At 34.3% G+C, this 17,257-nt stretch overlaps 1 protein-coding gene across 1 annotated transcript in view; it reads right to left on the bottom strand.

The window, feature by feature from the left end:
- Positions 1 to 5,884: 5,884 nt before the first annotated feature.
- LOC131858454 (uncharacterized) overlaps positions 5,885 to 17,257 on the bottom strand; it is a 160,625-nt gene continuing 149,252 nt past the window's right edge. The window contains exon 2 of the mRNA XM_059211691.1: positions 5,885 to 6,125. Within this exon, the coding sequence (XP_059067674.1) occupies positions 5,885 to 6,125 (241 nt within the window). The remainder of the gene's footprint in view (positions 6,126 to 17,257) is intronic.

Raw genomic sequence — 17,257 nt, forward strand, 5'->3', positions numbered from 1 at the left:
TAGCTAAGGCCCTGCAACAAAATTGTTAGTAGTTTGGGTTGTTTCAAATGATAACCCCTTCCTGCAAGCACACAAGTTAGGTAAATTTTAAGAAAACCCAAAAAGACTTTGTGAAAAGGGGCCTTCAACAAAAACGTATTTGTCTCCAAAGCAAGCTGCACAAACCAGGTTAGCTAGATCTGCAAAGGTTAGCCAAAAATAAACCAGATCTGAAACCCTAAGTACAAAATCCGAAAACCCGAATCGAAAAAAACTTGAAAAAAATTTTGCAAAACAGAATGCATAGACGCTGTTATACCAGACACAGACGCGTCTGTTCGACACAGACGCGGCTCTGTGATTCGCAAATGTGATTTCAGAACACAGACGCCTTTTTATTCTGCAGACGCGATTAGAGGGTTCACAGACGCGATTCGGGATCACAGACGCGACTTTCGGAAACCTGCAAAAATAGAAAATGACAGAAACATAGACGCGATAAAAGATGTCACAGACGCCTCTGAAATACAAAAACGCGATCCGAACACTCGCAGACGCGAAAAAAACCTAAAATGTCGTCGAAATCGTCCGATCTGCAACTTCAAAAATGCAAAATCTGCAACAAAATGTTAAATGCAAAGGGACAAGAGTCCCACCGGGCATGCCAAAATGTATATGGTGAAAATGGATAGCAATAAACAACAATATTGAAAGACTAAAATGGATTCAACCACCAAACCCTAGCCTAACAATGAACAAAGATCCACCATAACATATGAAGATAACCTAAGACAATGCAAAATAACTCAAAAAATCACAAAGATTATACCATCACATGTCCACTAGGGTTTTGATCTCCATTCTTCCTATCTCCATTGATCTTGTTTGATATGCTTGCTCTCAGATTTTTGTATGCACAAGAGCTCAACAAAGAACGGAATGTGGTTGCAAGTAGGATCGTAGTGTAGCCAAGTCCTCCAAAATTAGTCATTAGGGTTTGGTAATGAAGAAAGCATCTCCTTAAATAGAAGACACAATAGAAAATGGAGGGTTAAGATTGAGAGGTGTAAAAAGAGAGGTCGGCTAGGATTAGAGGGTAGGTATAAGAAATACCAAAATAATGAAAGGGGTAGGTAGTGTAGGAAATAAGAGATGAATGACATGTGTCATGTGTAGAAAAGGTTAATGAATTAATTAAATAAATAAAGATTTATTTAATTAATAGAAGAAGTAGGGCAATTAAATAAATAAAATATTTATTTAATTTAGGAAAGGGATAATTTAAATAAATAAATGTATTTATTTAAATGAGAAATAAGGCTAGAAGAGGATAAATGAATTAATTAAATAAATAAAGATTTATTTGATTAATAGAAGAATTAAGCTAAAGTAATTAAATAAATAAAATATTTATTTAATTAGACATGACAATTTTAGGTGTCTACAGTTATGTTCTGATATTGTGCATTATACCACATCACAATTCCTTCACTTGCACATGTGAAACTACACACAATCACTCATACACATTTTCCACACAACCACTGATATAAAAAATAATCATATCAATCACTCTTTTATATCCACAACATCACATTGGATCTATTACATGTCGGTCCAAAAATGTATAACATGCAAATGCAACGTGTATACTAGGTTAACTCAAATCGAATTAAACCAATCATTAAAACCAAAGAAAGTTGTCCACACACTTTCCACATGTTGTCTTAACATCCTTGAATACACAAACAATCACCAAAAGTGATTTGCACGATCCACACAATGAATTTCCAGATGTTACTGTTGATGAACATCGTTCTACCTGAAAACCTGTCTACCAGATCCTCCAACTTCCTCAAGAATCAATACCAAAGGCCAAAAACCTGGAATAAGGTAGATTAGACATCCACAATTCTTCTCTAAGATCTTCAATACCAAATAATCAAAACAAATGAACCGCTAAGCAAATTACTGTACATTATCAAATGTCATGTTCTATCTTACCGAACCTCAATCTCTCTTCTGGTATGAATAAATTATGAACTACGGATTGAATATATGACTCTAGTTGCCATCAATGACAACATATGAACAACAATGCAATGTCTCTTGCCAACAATATCCCCCTTTGGCATTAATGGAAACACTTAGTGAAAAATGACTATGTGTCAAACCAAAACCAAAATATTGTACACTGCAACCAAAAATCTAACTACCGGACTCCAAAAATTAGAAACTCCCCCTAAGATCAACATTTTCACTCCTCTATACTCCCCCTTTGACATCAATGGAAAAGGTAGGGTTTTTGGAGATAAAAAATTCAAGCCAAAAATGCTTATTTACATATGTACTCATAGTCTTTACTCACAAAAATTTGAAGATGTCTGCATAATAGCTCTTCAATGTATCCAGATGGCTATCCCAGCCCTTCTTTAGAATCTTGAACATGGTTATAACTCCACTAAACAAGTAAGCTTGCACCTATGATATGTTTAGATCTTCCAGATCACTGTTGGCCAGAGCATCTTGAGAGTCCTTGAGAGCACTGAGAATAATATCTAACTTAGGAATAATGCAACTCCAAAGTTCTCCATCTCTTTCAATTATTCTCTCCATGTCATGATTCAAGCTTATGATTTTCTCAAGCAATGATATCATTTTATTTTCATGACTTCTCAAAGAAACTGATAGAGAATCAACCGATTGAGATATACAGGCTATCTCATCCTAATGCTCCTTAGATTTCTTCTCAATGTCTTTCGTGAACCTTTTCAATAATAGGCATGATTTGTACATATTTCCACCTTCGAACAATGCATCTTGCATACTCTTTACACAAGCATATAGCATGACACTATCTTTTGCAATCATCTTCTTCAATGTTTGGAGCCTCTCAGTATTAAACTCATTTCTCAATTTCTCCTCTGCAAATTTCTCAAAAGATTTGAAATGTGTATTTGGAGAGTTAATCAAACTTTTTAATTGGCCAGATGGGGTGTCTGTTGAATCCTTCTGCAATGAAGGCATTAAATTTTCAAAAACTCCAGATGCTAGGGTTAGCATCATATTTTCCTTAGTATGTGAATTTAAGAGAGCCTCACTGGATTTTGCTTGAGCAAATGATGAAAGTTGAAGCTTTTGGATTGGAGACAAAGAGGCAAGATTAATAGGACTTTGAATAAATTTTGGATTATCAATGACTTGATTTCCCTTCACTGGCTCTTCAGTGTCTCTTTCTTCTATCTTAACTTCAACCTTAACCTCCACCTTCTCCTTTTTAGCATTCATCTCAATATCTACTTCCTTCTCAAGAACCAGAGGGTTATCTGCATCAACTGGAGGGTTAACATCCTTGTCCTTACCCTCATATACTTTCCCTGCAACCTCTTCACCCTTATCAACCACATCCTCTACTTTCTTAGCAATCTAAACTTTCGAGACATAAGTAGTATCATCCATTGTCTACTCAATTTCCTGAGATGACATGTTTTGTTCTTCCAAACAAGTACCATCTTGTCCTTTTACCTGATTAACATCATACTAGTTCTCTAACAAAAATTTTGTCAAAATTTTCTTAGTTTCCTTAATAACTTCATCAACTTTTCCAATTATTATTTTATTCACTCTGGTTTTACTCCCGAACTCATGCTTAACTAGCTTAAGTAACCTTGCAATCTCCTCTTTAGAAATCATAAAGCATAAATTAACCAATACATATTCTTTCAATCTCTCATCTTCTTTATTTGTTGTTAGTCTCCTAGCATCCAAAATTTTATACAAGCTCTTGGGTATGACTGACATTAGTTCAATTAGGACTTTACTATCTACATTCAAATACTCTATAGTTTCTTACTCTAAAGTTCTTTTACTAGTTTCATCAAAATTTTCATACCATTCTAATAATGGCTTCAAGTTACCATTCTTCACAACCTCATTCACAATTTGATTCAAGGACATAGGAGGTTTAGCTTCAAGCTTACCTTTCTTTAACGCCTCATCAATTTCGGATGGTTTTGCTTTCTTACCATATTTAGCTCCATCAGATGGCTTCTCCTTAGTGATCTTGGTGGCCTTAGAAGATTTGGCTTTAACCTCCTTGACTATTTCATCAGATTCAGTTTCCTCATCATCTATAGTTACAAATCTGACTTGGGTTTCTTAAAGGCTTTTGTGAACTAGAGGAGGGAGCAACACTTCTTGATTGCCTTGCCTTAGGTGTTGATGCTTCCAACTTAGCCTTATTCTCTACCTTAACAGTTTTCTCCTTAGAGAGGATATTGTTCTCTCTTTGTTTTTGGACTACTACCTTAGTTATTCCCATTCTCTCTGCAAGAGCCTCAACTTCTTTCTAGAATTTCTTCTAAATCACTAGTTTCTTCAATTGCTGATGTAGCTTTAAACTCTTTTCTGCATAAGTCCCAAATCTTTCTTCCTTGGGATCAACTGTTTTTCTCATCATATGTTGTGCATAAATATCCAATATTTTTTCTTCCACCTCATATCCCATAGGAGTAATCCATACTGTCTAGGTCTCCATAGGTTCCATTAAGCACTGATCGATATCCATTGTAAAATAGATTGTCTTGATATTTTTCCACTATGGACTTAGGGATTCTTTCCCTCTCATACATTTCCTTTTGGAAATTATTAAAATAACCCCATAAATTCTTATTCTGGACCTTAGAGTCACTAGGATTGTATACGTATTCTCTAATTTGAACTCCTATTGGTCCGTCAAAGGCCCATTGCACTTGCCCAACTCCCAGAATCTCATTCATAAAGTAGAAAAACAAACATAGAAGAAAAGTTCCATACTTGAAAGGACGTTTTTTGTTCTCTTTGATATTTTGAAGATTTTTTATCAGCTCACTTTGGAGCACTTAATAAAGGTCATATTTTTTGTTTTCCCTCATCATTTCATAGGCAACATATATTGCTGTATCAAAAAAAAAATCTCTCTATTGGAATAATAGACCTTATATCCGATACCATAGAGGCAAATCTGATATCATGCTCTAGGATGTCATCGATAGTCATATCCCGCTTATCAAATTTTGATCAGGTTGCATTTGTCACAATATCATTCTTCACAACCTTCAAAGATGGTATCTCTCCAAATGCACATAGACCTGGCATGGCTTGAATAAAAGTTTTTGTGATCTTGTGGGCTTGTTCAACAACATAAACTCATCATGTATTCTACTCAATATGTACCAGTTCCATTCGGGTTCATAGAACATCAAAAATCTAACAAACTGTATGAAACACTTGTCTTCCAAACCTTGAAATCAGGTTTCAGCATTGAACTCTTATCAAATAGCTAATTGTTGTATGGATTCAACATATTTGAGCTTACCAATTCCTTAATGGGATAGTGTGTGTAAACCCTAATGTCTTCAATATGCAAAACTCTATGTGGAACTGACGAAAATGCACTCTTCAGGACATCTAACATAGAGATAAATGGATGATGTTTGAAATTTGGTCGTGCACGCTCAGTGATATTAGCAACAAGAGGGGTAGCAATACCAGATGCAACCATTTCTGAAATCACAAATTTTAAACTTGAAAAGTTCTATCGATAAATACCTTGTTCATCGAGTTAGGGTTTCTTGCCAAATCACCTCAGAAGTCTTCTTTCATGCTTTAGTTGCTAAAAAATCTCCTTTTGGAGCTCTCCAAACCTCTTCTCTTCAATCATAAAGTGAGAAATGAAGTTATAGAATCTCTTTTTGTCTTCCGCATACCTAACTTTTAGGTATAATATATGCACTTTTACTTAATACTTTTGGATACTCTGAATTTCACAAAAATCTTCTGTGGACCTTCAAATCTGCTCAAACTCTTCTAGAAATCCATTGAAAATATTTCTGATCATCATATACACCTGTGCAACCTGCCAAAATTAGGCACAAATCTCAAATAGGGGCTTTGTAAGATTTTCGTGATATCTTCCCCCAAGGTCGAATGCCTTAGCTTGGTTATCGGATGAGATTCTAGCACCAGAATCAGGTGCGGACCCACTTCCTGGATCATCATTGGTCTTTTTAACCCATTTTTTCTTCATTTGATCTCTGATCTCTTCAACTTTCATTTTCCCCTTCTCATCTGCCTTCACATTCTTTTTCTTATCTTCTGGACCTCTCCTATTCACATTTTTGCTTCTGCAGTACTTTGCAATGTGACCACATTTGTTGAAAGCATAACAAACAACATATCCTTGGATAGGTCTGAAATACACCTAATTTATTCTTGATCTGCACTGATTAGCAACATGTACAAACATACCACATGCATAACATCTAACATTTCTCCTATTTGGAAAGTTATTCATGACACTTTTGCATTCATTTGACTCGTAACCATACTTATTGTATCTGAAACATTGACTACAGAAAGACGGACCATTATTATTCATCCTATTTCTTCATTGACTAGCCATATGACCAAATTTATTACAAACAAAACAATTACCATTGAGTTTATGAGCATTATTTTGCCTTATCAGAGGCCTTGTTGAATTGTTCTTCTATTATGTTGATTTGGAGTTTTCACCTTTCTCAAATCCAAGACCTTGAGTATCATTGGGATTCTTTTGGTTTGCAAGCATTCGATCAAGCTTGGTTGAGCTGATCTAAAACTTCTCCTTATACTCATTTTCAACATCCAGATCAATTTTAAGAAGAAGTACCTACTTTCCAAGATCTTCCTCATGTTCTCTGGCTTCTTGTAGTTCAAGCTTCAGTTGTCCATTCTCATTTTCAAGTTTGCAAAATTCATCAGATTTTTCTTTCAAGGACTGAGCAAGATTATCCTCATTCTTCTTCCTTTCCACAATCTCCTTTGTCAATCTCATCACAATAGCTTCCATCTCATTCTTCTAGATTGTATTAGTTCGAGCAAGTCTATCACACTCTTTTGTCTTTTCCTTCAGGACTTCTTCGTCAATGCTTTAACTTTATTTCTCATTTAGATTATCAACAAGTTCCTTTCTCTTTTCCCTTGACTTGTTCAATTGATCTTTCAATGATTTAATGAAGTTCTCAGCATCCTTAAGGTTTTATTTTACTTGTCGGACCTTATCTTGGGCTTGATCAAGATCCTCAAGTGCTACAACAAGTTGATGTCTAAGACTAGCACAATCCATTGAACACTGAGAGGGGGGGGGGGGGTGAATTGGTGCTCTACAATTTTTAACATTCTTAATTTACCCTTTAAACCATTAATGAAAATGAATAAAAATAGAACATAGAAACACAAAGTGAATAACCACAACACCATAACACTAGCATTTTTACGTGGAAACTTGGTTAAGGGAAAAATCACGATGGGATTGCAACCCACAATATTAATATACCTTATTAGAATTATAATAATTTTACATGAGGGGAATGCAAATGCATTCAGGCACAATGCCTAGAGCTCACTGCTTAAATTACAATAAGGGCTACAACCCCGAAAGGCTCACTACCCTATAAATGATTACAAATAATAATTGGAATGTCTAAACTGAAAAACAACATTTGCAAATGCCAAAAAAAGTTCCAGATAAGCACAAAATACTTCATCTTACACTACTCTTCTATACTACTTTGTTATGATATTCTACCTTATATCGGAGCAGAAATCCTTCACTTGTACATGTGAAAATGTGCATAATCGCTCATACACACTTTTCACACAACCACCAATATAAAAAATAATTATATCAATTGATCTTTTATATCTGCAACATCTCATTAGATCTATTACATGTCGGCCCAAATATGCATAACACGCAAATTAAACATGTATACCAAGTCAAGTCAAATCAAATCAAAACAATCATGCAGACCAAAGAAAGTTGTCCACATGCTTCCCACATATCGTCTTAATATCCTCAAACACTCAAAAAAAACACCAAAATTGCTCCACACGTTAATGTTGCTGAACATTGTTCTACTTGAAAACCTGTATACCAGATCCTCCAACTTACTCAAGAATTAGCACCAGATGCCACAAACCTAGAATAAGGTAGATTACACATCCACAATCCTTCTCTAAGATCCACAATACCAAATACTCAACACAACTGAACCGCTAACCAAATTACTGTACATTATCAGATGTCCTGTTCTATCTTACCATATCTCAATCTCTCTTTCAGTATGAATGAATTATGAACTGCAGATTGAATATCTAACTCGAGTTGCCATCAATGACGTTGGAACAAAAATGTAGTGTCTCTTGCCAACATACTCTACTATTAGATACATGCATTTTGAAGAATTGTCTAAGGTAGCTGATGCAAACATTAATTTAATTCTTATCCGCTCTCAAAGTCATCTCAATCACCCTAAAGTTGATGGGGTAAAAAAGAATAATAATCCTCAACTGCTGATCACTATTGCAAAGAGAGAAATTCTTCTTCCAGTTCAACCTAAGAATAGACTGAGAGATAACCAAGTAAGTACATCTACTTATCCTCCTACTTCAAATGTAGTAAAATCTGTTACCCCAAATCCTAAATCCCTTGCCTTATTTGACAAACTCATATCATTCTAAGAAGACCAAAATCGAAATGTATGAGGTACATGTTGATATTTTGGATATGTTGATATGGTTTTGTCATTGATGTCAACACTTGTCATCACTTGTCAACACTTATCAGCACTTGGAGATCCCTGGTTATGTTCACTGGCAAGTCAAAGACTAATGCACAGTCACTGGTATGTGGTTCACCGACAGGTTATATTGTTCACCGACACTTGGAATGACTTGGAGACTACTTGGTTATGTCGAAGACATTATTTGATCACTTGGTTTTGGAAATTTGGTTATTGGACTATTCGGGTTTGCATATTTGTTGTTATCGACAAATACATCTAGGTTATGCACCGATAGGCATATCTATTCCAGATCAGCATGACATGTTATGGAGATGATTTATTATTATTATTGTAAATGCATTGAGCCGACATCATGCATTGCATAATGATTTATTTATTGTAATATCCTTTAGTAATCTGACCTATTCAATTGGTCTTAGGTTATGGTATAAATGTAAGATCTCATTTATGAGATTGATAGGCGATTGAGAAAAGAATTGTGAAAAAGTCATATGCAAAAATAAGCAAATCTATACACACAGACATCATTTGAAGGTTGTGAAGGCAATTAGGATTAAACCGATATTGAATTTAGCATATGAAGATGCTATTTTAAGAAGTACATTATCATTGGATTTAACCATCCAATTGTAGTAAGTGTGACTCTCATTTTCTGATTGAGCAGTGAGCTCTAGGTAGCTGGCCTTTCTGCATGTGCAGAATCCATATTGTACACACATACTATCTCCAGTAGTATCATTTGATTGTGGGTAAGGCTTCCCACCATGGTTTTCCCCCTTACAGGGTTTCCACATACAAATATTTGTGTTATGTGTTGTGGATGTTGTCGTCTCTCTATTTCATGCATTAATCTTTACCAGTACTGCAATTAACTGATAAAACTGTCTATCAGTATAAAGTTTGGTTTATCGGCATTAAGCATTAAGTTTTGGTTAAGTTAATTTTGATTGAATTTATTGGAAAATTGATTCACCCCCCCCTCTCAGTTGTCTCCAGGGCCTAACAATTGGTATCAGAGCCTAGTCCCCTTTTTGTAGAAGTTTAACAACTTGAGGAGATTCAATATCTTCTAACTATTTTAGGAAGGACAGTCTGAAACTTGATGGAACTAACTATGGCATATGGAAGATCAGGATGGAGACACATTTAAATTGCATTGGAAAGGACATATGGGATGTTACAAAGAATGGCTATACTGCTCCTACTCAAGGTCAACCTAATCCACCTAACTTGGCTAAAGATGAGGAAAATGATTGCAAAGCAAAAGAAGCACTTCTGAGCGCATTGTCAGATCAGCAAGTCATGGGATTATCAGACATATCTACTGCTAAAGCTATTTGGGACAAACTAGAAACATTGAATGAAGGAGATTCCATAGTCAAAATTGTAAAACTTGAATGCTTCTAGGTCAGGTATGAAAATCTAAAAATGGAAGAAGATGAAAGAATTTATGCTTTTATGGAAAGAGTAAATGAAATTGTTTTGGGTATACAATGTTGTGGAGGAACCTTAAGTGAATATGAGATTGTTTCTAAAGTTTTAAGAGCTTTGCCACCAGCATATAAAATGAAAGTTACTACTATAAATGAATTAAGAACAATGCCTAATACATCAGTATCTAGAGACACCTTGGTTGGAAAATTTTCAGCTTTTGAACTTGAGGAATTTGGTCTTGTTACTACTATTAAGACAAATATAGCTTTCAAGGAATCATCATCAACTATAGCATCATCATCATCATCTGAAAAATCTGATTGGAAAGCCTTTTATACAAGAGAACTTAAAGAAATCAGGAGAGAAAATGAAGAACTTGAAGAACTTGAAGCACTATTTGCAAAAAAATGCCTAAAGGTCCAATTGGAAGTAAGTATGAAGGTAAAGCACCCTTTAAATGTTTTAACTATAATAATATTGGTCATATGGCTTCTAGATGTCCTAATAGACATGCGAGATTAAGAGAAGAAACTAAAAGAACATATAATCCTAAAGCTGACTATCAAAAATACAAGTTTAAGAAGAATAGAGACAAATCTTGTTATTATGCTAATGAAGGAGTTACTGATGATTCTGATGAGGATCCGTTGGACAATGCATGGGCCTTTGTTGCTATAATAGAAGATCAATCGACACCTATTGTTCAACCGGTAGAGTAGGCCCTGGCAGCTAAACTTGAAGATAAGAATGAATGGATTATTGATTTAGTATGTTCACATCACATGACTGGTGATAAGAGTAAATTATTAACCTGTCAGGAATACAATGGAGGTCTAGTAAGATTTGGAGATGATAAAGCTTGTTTGATAAAAGGAAAAGGCACTATATCTTTTGATGGTAAGCACAATACTGATAATGTTTACTATGTTGAAGGTTTTAAGCATAATCTTTTGAGTGTTGGTCAATTAGTTGAGAAAGGATTTTAGTTACAATTCAAGAATGGTAAATGCAATATCTAAAATAGATCTGGTTTAGAAATTGCCACTTGTAATCAGACTAAAGGTAATATCTTTCATTTGAACAATAATGAAAAAGCATGTTTGATTGCACATATTGGTGAAAGTTGGTTATGGCATAAGAGACTTTGTCATGTAAGTTTTGATTGCATTGTGAAAATCAGTACAACTAAGGCAGTAATAGATTTAACTAAGATTGTTAAACCTTACAATGCAATATGTAAGGAATGTCAATTTGGAAAACAAGTTAGAGCAACTTTCAAGAGTATTCTAGAGAAGTCTAACAATATTCTTGATATAATTCATATTGATTTATGTGGTCCAGCAAGAACTAGAAGTATACAAGGAGATAGGTATTTTATGCTAATCATTGATCACTATTCTAGAATGTGTTGGGTTACTTTTCTCAGGGAAAAATCTAAAGCATTTGGGAAATTCAAACTATTCAAGGTGATGGTAGAAAATGAAACCAGTAAGAAAATCAAATGTTTGAGATCAGATCAAGGAGGTGAATTCACATCTAAGGAATTTAGTACATTCTATGAAGTTAATGGGATCAGAAGACAATTATCAGCACCCCAACAAAATGGAGTTGTGGAAAGGAAAAATAGAACTATCTTGGATGCAACCAAAAGTATGATATCAGAAGAAAATCTACCTCATATATATTGGAGAGAAGCGGTCAATAAAACAATTTATACATTCAACAGAGCTCACATCAGAGATGAAACCGGTAAGACCCCTCATGAACTATGGTTTGGTAATACTCCTACTCTTAAATATTTTAGAATATTTGGAAGTAAATGCTATATTAGAAGAGATGAGTATATTGGAAAATTTGATCCTAGAAGTGATGAAGGAATATTTCTTGGTTATTCATCTAAGAGCAAGGCATATAGATGTTTTAACAAGAGATTGCAGAAAATTGTTGGGAGTGCATATGTGAAGATTGATGAGCAGTTCAGAGGAAATTCAAGGTACACAGACTCTGAACCGGGAATAGAGATAATCACAAATGAACCCACTCTAAATACACTGGTACAAAATGGTAATCTAGTTACACCGGCATCATCTGAGGATTCAACAGTTACTGAAGAATAGCAACAAGTAAAAACACCCCGGTATGTAAGATTGAATACTTCTGAAGATCAGATAATTGGAAACAAATTTCAAGGAGTTATGACTAGAGAAAGATTGGCAAATGAAGAGGTATGTCTTATTTCTCAAATTGAACCTACATTAATTAATGAGGCATGTGAAGATAAATATTGGATTAAACCAATGGAAGATGAATTGGAACAAATTGAAAGGAATAACACTTGGTCATTAGTTCCCTGGTCTAAAGACAAAAATGTAATTGGAACTAAATGGGTTGTCAGAAATAAACATAATGAAGATGGTAAAGTAATTAGAAATAAAGAAAGATTAGTGTGTAAGGGATATTCACAGAAAGAAGGAATTGATTACAATGAAACCTTTGCACCGGTAGCTAGAATTGAGGCAAAAAGACTTTTATTGGCTTTTTCAACACACAAGAACTATAAAGTATATCAAATGGATGTTAAATGTGCATTTCTAAATGGAGATCTTGAAAAAGAAGTTTATATTGAACAACCTGATGGATTTTCTTTGATAGATAACAAAGACATGGTTTGCAGGTTAAGGAAAGCTTTATATGGTCTGAAACAAGCTCCTAGCACTTGGTATGCTAGATTGGATAAATATCTTTTGAAGCTTGGATACACTAAAGGTAATGCTGATAGAAATCTATACTATAAAGTGACTAATGATGACATCTTGGTTATTGAAGTTTTTGTTGATGATATAATATTTGGAAGAGAAGATGGATTGTGTAAAGACTTTTCTAACAAAATGCAGTAAGAATTTGAAATGTCTATGATTGGAGAGATAAAATTCTTTTTAGGATTGCAGATTTCACAAACTGATAAAGGTATATTCCTATGTCAATCTAAGTACTTGAAGAAAATTACTAAAGAAATTTTCCATGGAAAACTATAAACTGGTAAGCACACCTATGACTACAACTAACAAATTATCTTTGAAGGATGAATCAACACATGTTAATTTGACTAGATACAAGTATATGATAGGAGGTTTACTGTATATGACACAAACAAGACCCGATATTATGAATGCAGTATGCATTGTTTCAAAATTTCAGAGTAATCCTAAAGAAAATCATGAATCAGCAGTAAAAAGGATTTTCCGGTACCTACATGGCACTACAAATCTTGGTTTATGGTATCCTAGAGATGGAAATTTTAACTTATTTGAATACATAGATGCTAATTGGGTAGGAGATGTGGATGACATAAAAAGCACCATCAACAGAGCATTTTTTCTTAGTAGCAGACTAATTTCATGGCTAAGCAAGAAATAGAGTTGTACAAGTCTATCAACAACAAAATCTGAATATGTTGCAACAACAACCAACTGTACACAGGCATTATGGAATCAAACAAATGTTGAAGGACATAAAGGTAAAATACAAGGAACCTATAACTATTTACTGTGATAATATGTCAGCAATTGATATATCAAAGAACCCAGTATTTCATTCTAAGACTAAACATGTTTCTATTAGACTTAATTTTCTAAAAGAGAATGTTGAAGTAAAAGAAGTGAAACTGGTTTATGTGAATACTAAAGAGTAGATTGCAGATATTTTCACAAAGCCTTTGCCTAAATAAACTTTTGAATATCTCAGAGAGAAAATTGGAGTCCTACCCCCACTAGTAGAGACTTAAACAATTGATGTTTGTCATCAACCGACATAATTAATAAAAAAATCTTTTATTTCGGCTTTGATGAGGAGAGCTACTTCTCGAGGGGAGTAGTTGGTATAATAAGTTGGTATTTTGTATTTAATCGAGTTTTCATAATGCTTCGGCATTTGATGTCAAAGGGGGAGATATTGATATGAAAAAACACATTATCCCTTGGGGGAGAGATCATTAGAGAGATTGATTACTCTCTGTATCTGTATTTTGATGTCTGGTTAATGATCTCTTTAGGAGATTGTTGGTTTCTGGTTTTTGGCACTTTGGTGGTTTTTCCATCTTGTGTTGCCATCAATGCCAAAGGGGGAGATTGTTAGTATTTTGTATATGTTGATATGGTTTTGTCATTTATGTCAACACTTGTCATCACTTGTCAACACTTATCAGCACTTGGAGATCCCTAGTTATGTTCACCGACAAGTCAAAGACTTATGCACAGTCACCGGTATGTGGTTCATCGTTAGGTTATATTATTCACCGACACTTGGAATGTCTTGGAGACTACTTGGTTATGTCGAAGACATTATTTGATCACTTGGTTTTGGTGATTTGGTTATTGGACTATTCGGGTTTTCATATTTGTTGTTACCGGCAAATAGGTCCAGGTTATGCACCAGCAGGCATATCTATTCTAGATCAACATGACACATTATGGAGATGATTTGTTATTATTGTAAATGCATTGAGCCAACATCATGCATCACATAATGATTTATTTATTATAATATATTTTAGTAAGCCGACCTATTCAATTGGTCTTAGGTTATGGTATAAATGTAAGATCTCATTTGTGAGATTGATAGGCGATTGAGAAAAGAATTGTGAAAAAATTCATATGCAAAAATAAATAGAGCTATACACGCAGACATCATTTAAAGGTTGAAGGAAGGTTTTTGTGAAGGCAATCGAAACTACACTGATACTGAATTTAGCATATGAAGATGCTATTTTAAGCAGTACATTATCATTGTATTTAACCATCCAATTGTAGTCAGTGTGACTCTCATTTTGTGATTGAGTAGTGAGCTCTAGGCAACTGGCCTTTCTGCATGTGCATAATCCATATTGTAAACACATACTATCTGCAGTAGCATCATTTGATTGTGGGTAAGGCTTCCCACTATGGTTTTTCCCCTTACAGGGTTTCCACGTACAAATATTTGTTTTATGTGTTGTGGATGTTGTTGTCTCTCTGTTTCATGCATTAATCTTTACCGGTACTGCAATTAATTGATAAAACTGTCTACCGGTATAAAGTTTGGTTTACCAGCATTAAGCATTAAGTTTTGGTTAAGTTAATTTTGATTGAATTTATTAGACAACTAATTCAACCCCCCCCCCCCCTCAGTTATCTCTGGGACCTAACAATAGACACTTGCAAGACAACCTAGACCAATTTGATAGGTTGGTTAGGTTTGTGAAAGATAAGGAAACTCCTCCCATTTCAGGTTATTCTCAGAGCATTCCTATTTCATCTAAGCCCAAGAATTTACCCAATAACCTTGTCACCATTCCCTCATATGTCCAAGAAAAGATATAACCTTTCTATATTTCCTTATTATTTAATGGTTTCAAGCTAGGTAATTGTGTAATAGATTCAAAAGCCTTAGATAATGTAATGTCATTTAAGGTGGCCAATGCTTTAGGATTAACTTTGACGAAAATTTTTGGTAATTTTTATTATATGGAAAATAGACAAGTGCCTCTTGTGGGGAAAATTAAGAATGCCCAATTCGCATTTTCATCATTTTGAGAAAAGAAGATTAAGATGATGGTCTTGGTTGTTGATGTTCCTGCATCTTATGGAATGCTACTGGGATGTAACTTTTGCAAGGATTTAGGAGGATAATTAAACATGGATATGTCGCAAGAAAAGATTCCAATCAAAGGCTCTATGCACAAGCATCTTCCTAAAAGGGAGACTAAATATGCTATGATGAAGTTTGATGATCTTCATGCATAGACCCTATTTGAGTTAGCTGGAATGGGTAATTATTACTTACACATTGATGAAGTCTTATATTTTTCTCAAGATTGGTTGGAAGTTTTCAAAGAATTTGAAGGCTCAAAATCATCAAGTATTTCAGATAGTGAGAAGTTTGCAGATGCAAATGAAGAAGTTACTTCTCTAAACAGTGATGATGTTGGTGGTCAAAGTTCAAAATTTGATGAATCTTTTGTGATGATTGATCAAGTTCAAAGTTATATAGATGATCTAGTTCATAGTTCTACCAAAAATGATGAGATAAATTATAATGATGTTCGGATCCTTGAGTTTGACGATAGTTGTGTGTCTAATGGATCTAAAGAAGGCATTGTTCTTATTTCTCATCAAGGAGAAAAATTTCCATATTCTTTCAAGTTGTTGTTTACCAATACTAATAACACAATTGAATATGAATCATTGTTATTAGGTATTGACGTTGTACATAAGAGATGAATAAATAATCTCCATGCATAGGGTGTTGATGAGTTAGTGGTTTGTCAAGTAAGAAAGATATATCAAACAAGAAATGATAGGGTCAAGTATTCCTGGAACCTTGTGTGGGATACCATTGAAGGTTTTGATGCTTTCAATATTTCATGGTGCCCAGAGAATACATTGATAGGGTTGATTCTCTTCCGACATCTACTACTCTTCTGATTCTACATCAAGATTTCAACCAATATAAGTAGACCATTGAATTGATTTGTAGGCCAAGTGTTCCCAATAACTAGGTTCATTGACAAATTTTCAATGATGATAAGAAAATTATCAATTTTCTTGGGACTAATGATAATTTTAATAATTTTCACTTTGAGGGAAGTAATTATTTTTCCCAAGAATCAAAATCTGAGGAAGATTCTGAAGCTAGTGAGCAATTCTTGAAATTAAAGGGAAATAAAATCCCTAATGGTTTGGTTTCACTTGAAAAGTTGTTTGATAAGCATGGCCAATATATCAAAAGGCAAAAACAAGGAGATCTAGATTATTCCATGAGATATGAGAAATATAATATTATATCAGAAGATGATCCTAAATTCATAAATATTGGTAACAGTTGCACTCCAGATGAAAGAGACCAATTCATTCAGTTGTTATGTCAGTACGTTGATGTATTGGCATAATCATATTATGATATTAAGTCTTTTTAGCCAAAGGAGGTGCAACATGACATTCCTCTCAAATCTAGTGAAGTGTCTTTTAGTAAAAAGAAGGGGTAGTACAACCTAAAGATTTCAAGTACCATCCTCTCTAAAATTCAAAAGATATTGAATGCATGAATTATCTTTCTTATCCACCATTCAATGTGGGTAGAAAATATAGTTTTGGTATGCAAGAATAATGGAGAAATCCATATTTGTGTGGATTTCAAGAACCTCAATCAATTGTCACTTAAAGATAATTACCCTTTGTTGGTAATGGATCAAGTACTAC

This window comes from Cryptomeria japonica, chromosome 9 (genome assembly GCF_030272615.1).
Source record: "Cryptomeria japonica chromosome 9, Sugi_1.0, whole genome shotgun sequence".
NCBI classification, from domain to species: Eukaryota; Viridiplantae; Streptophyta; class Pinopsida; order Cupressales; family Cupressaceae; genus Cryptomeria; species Cryptomeria japonica.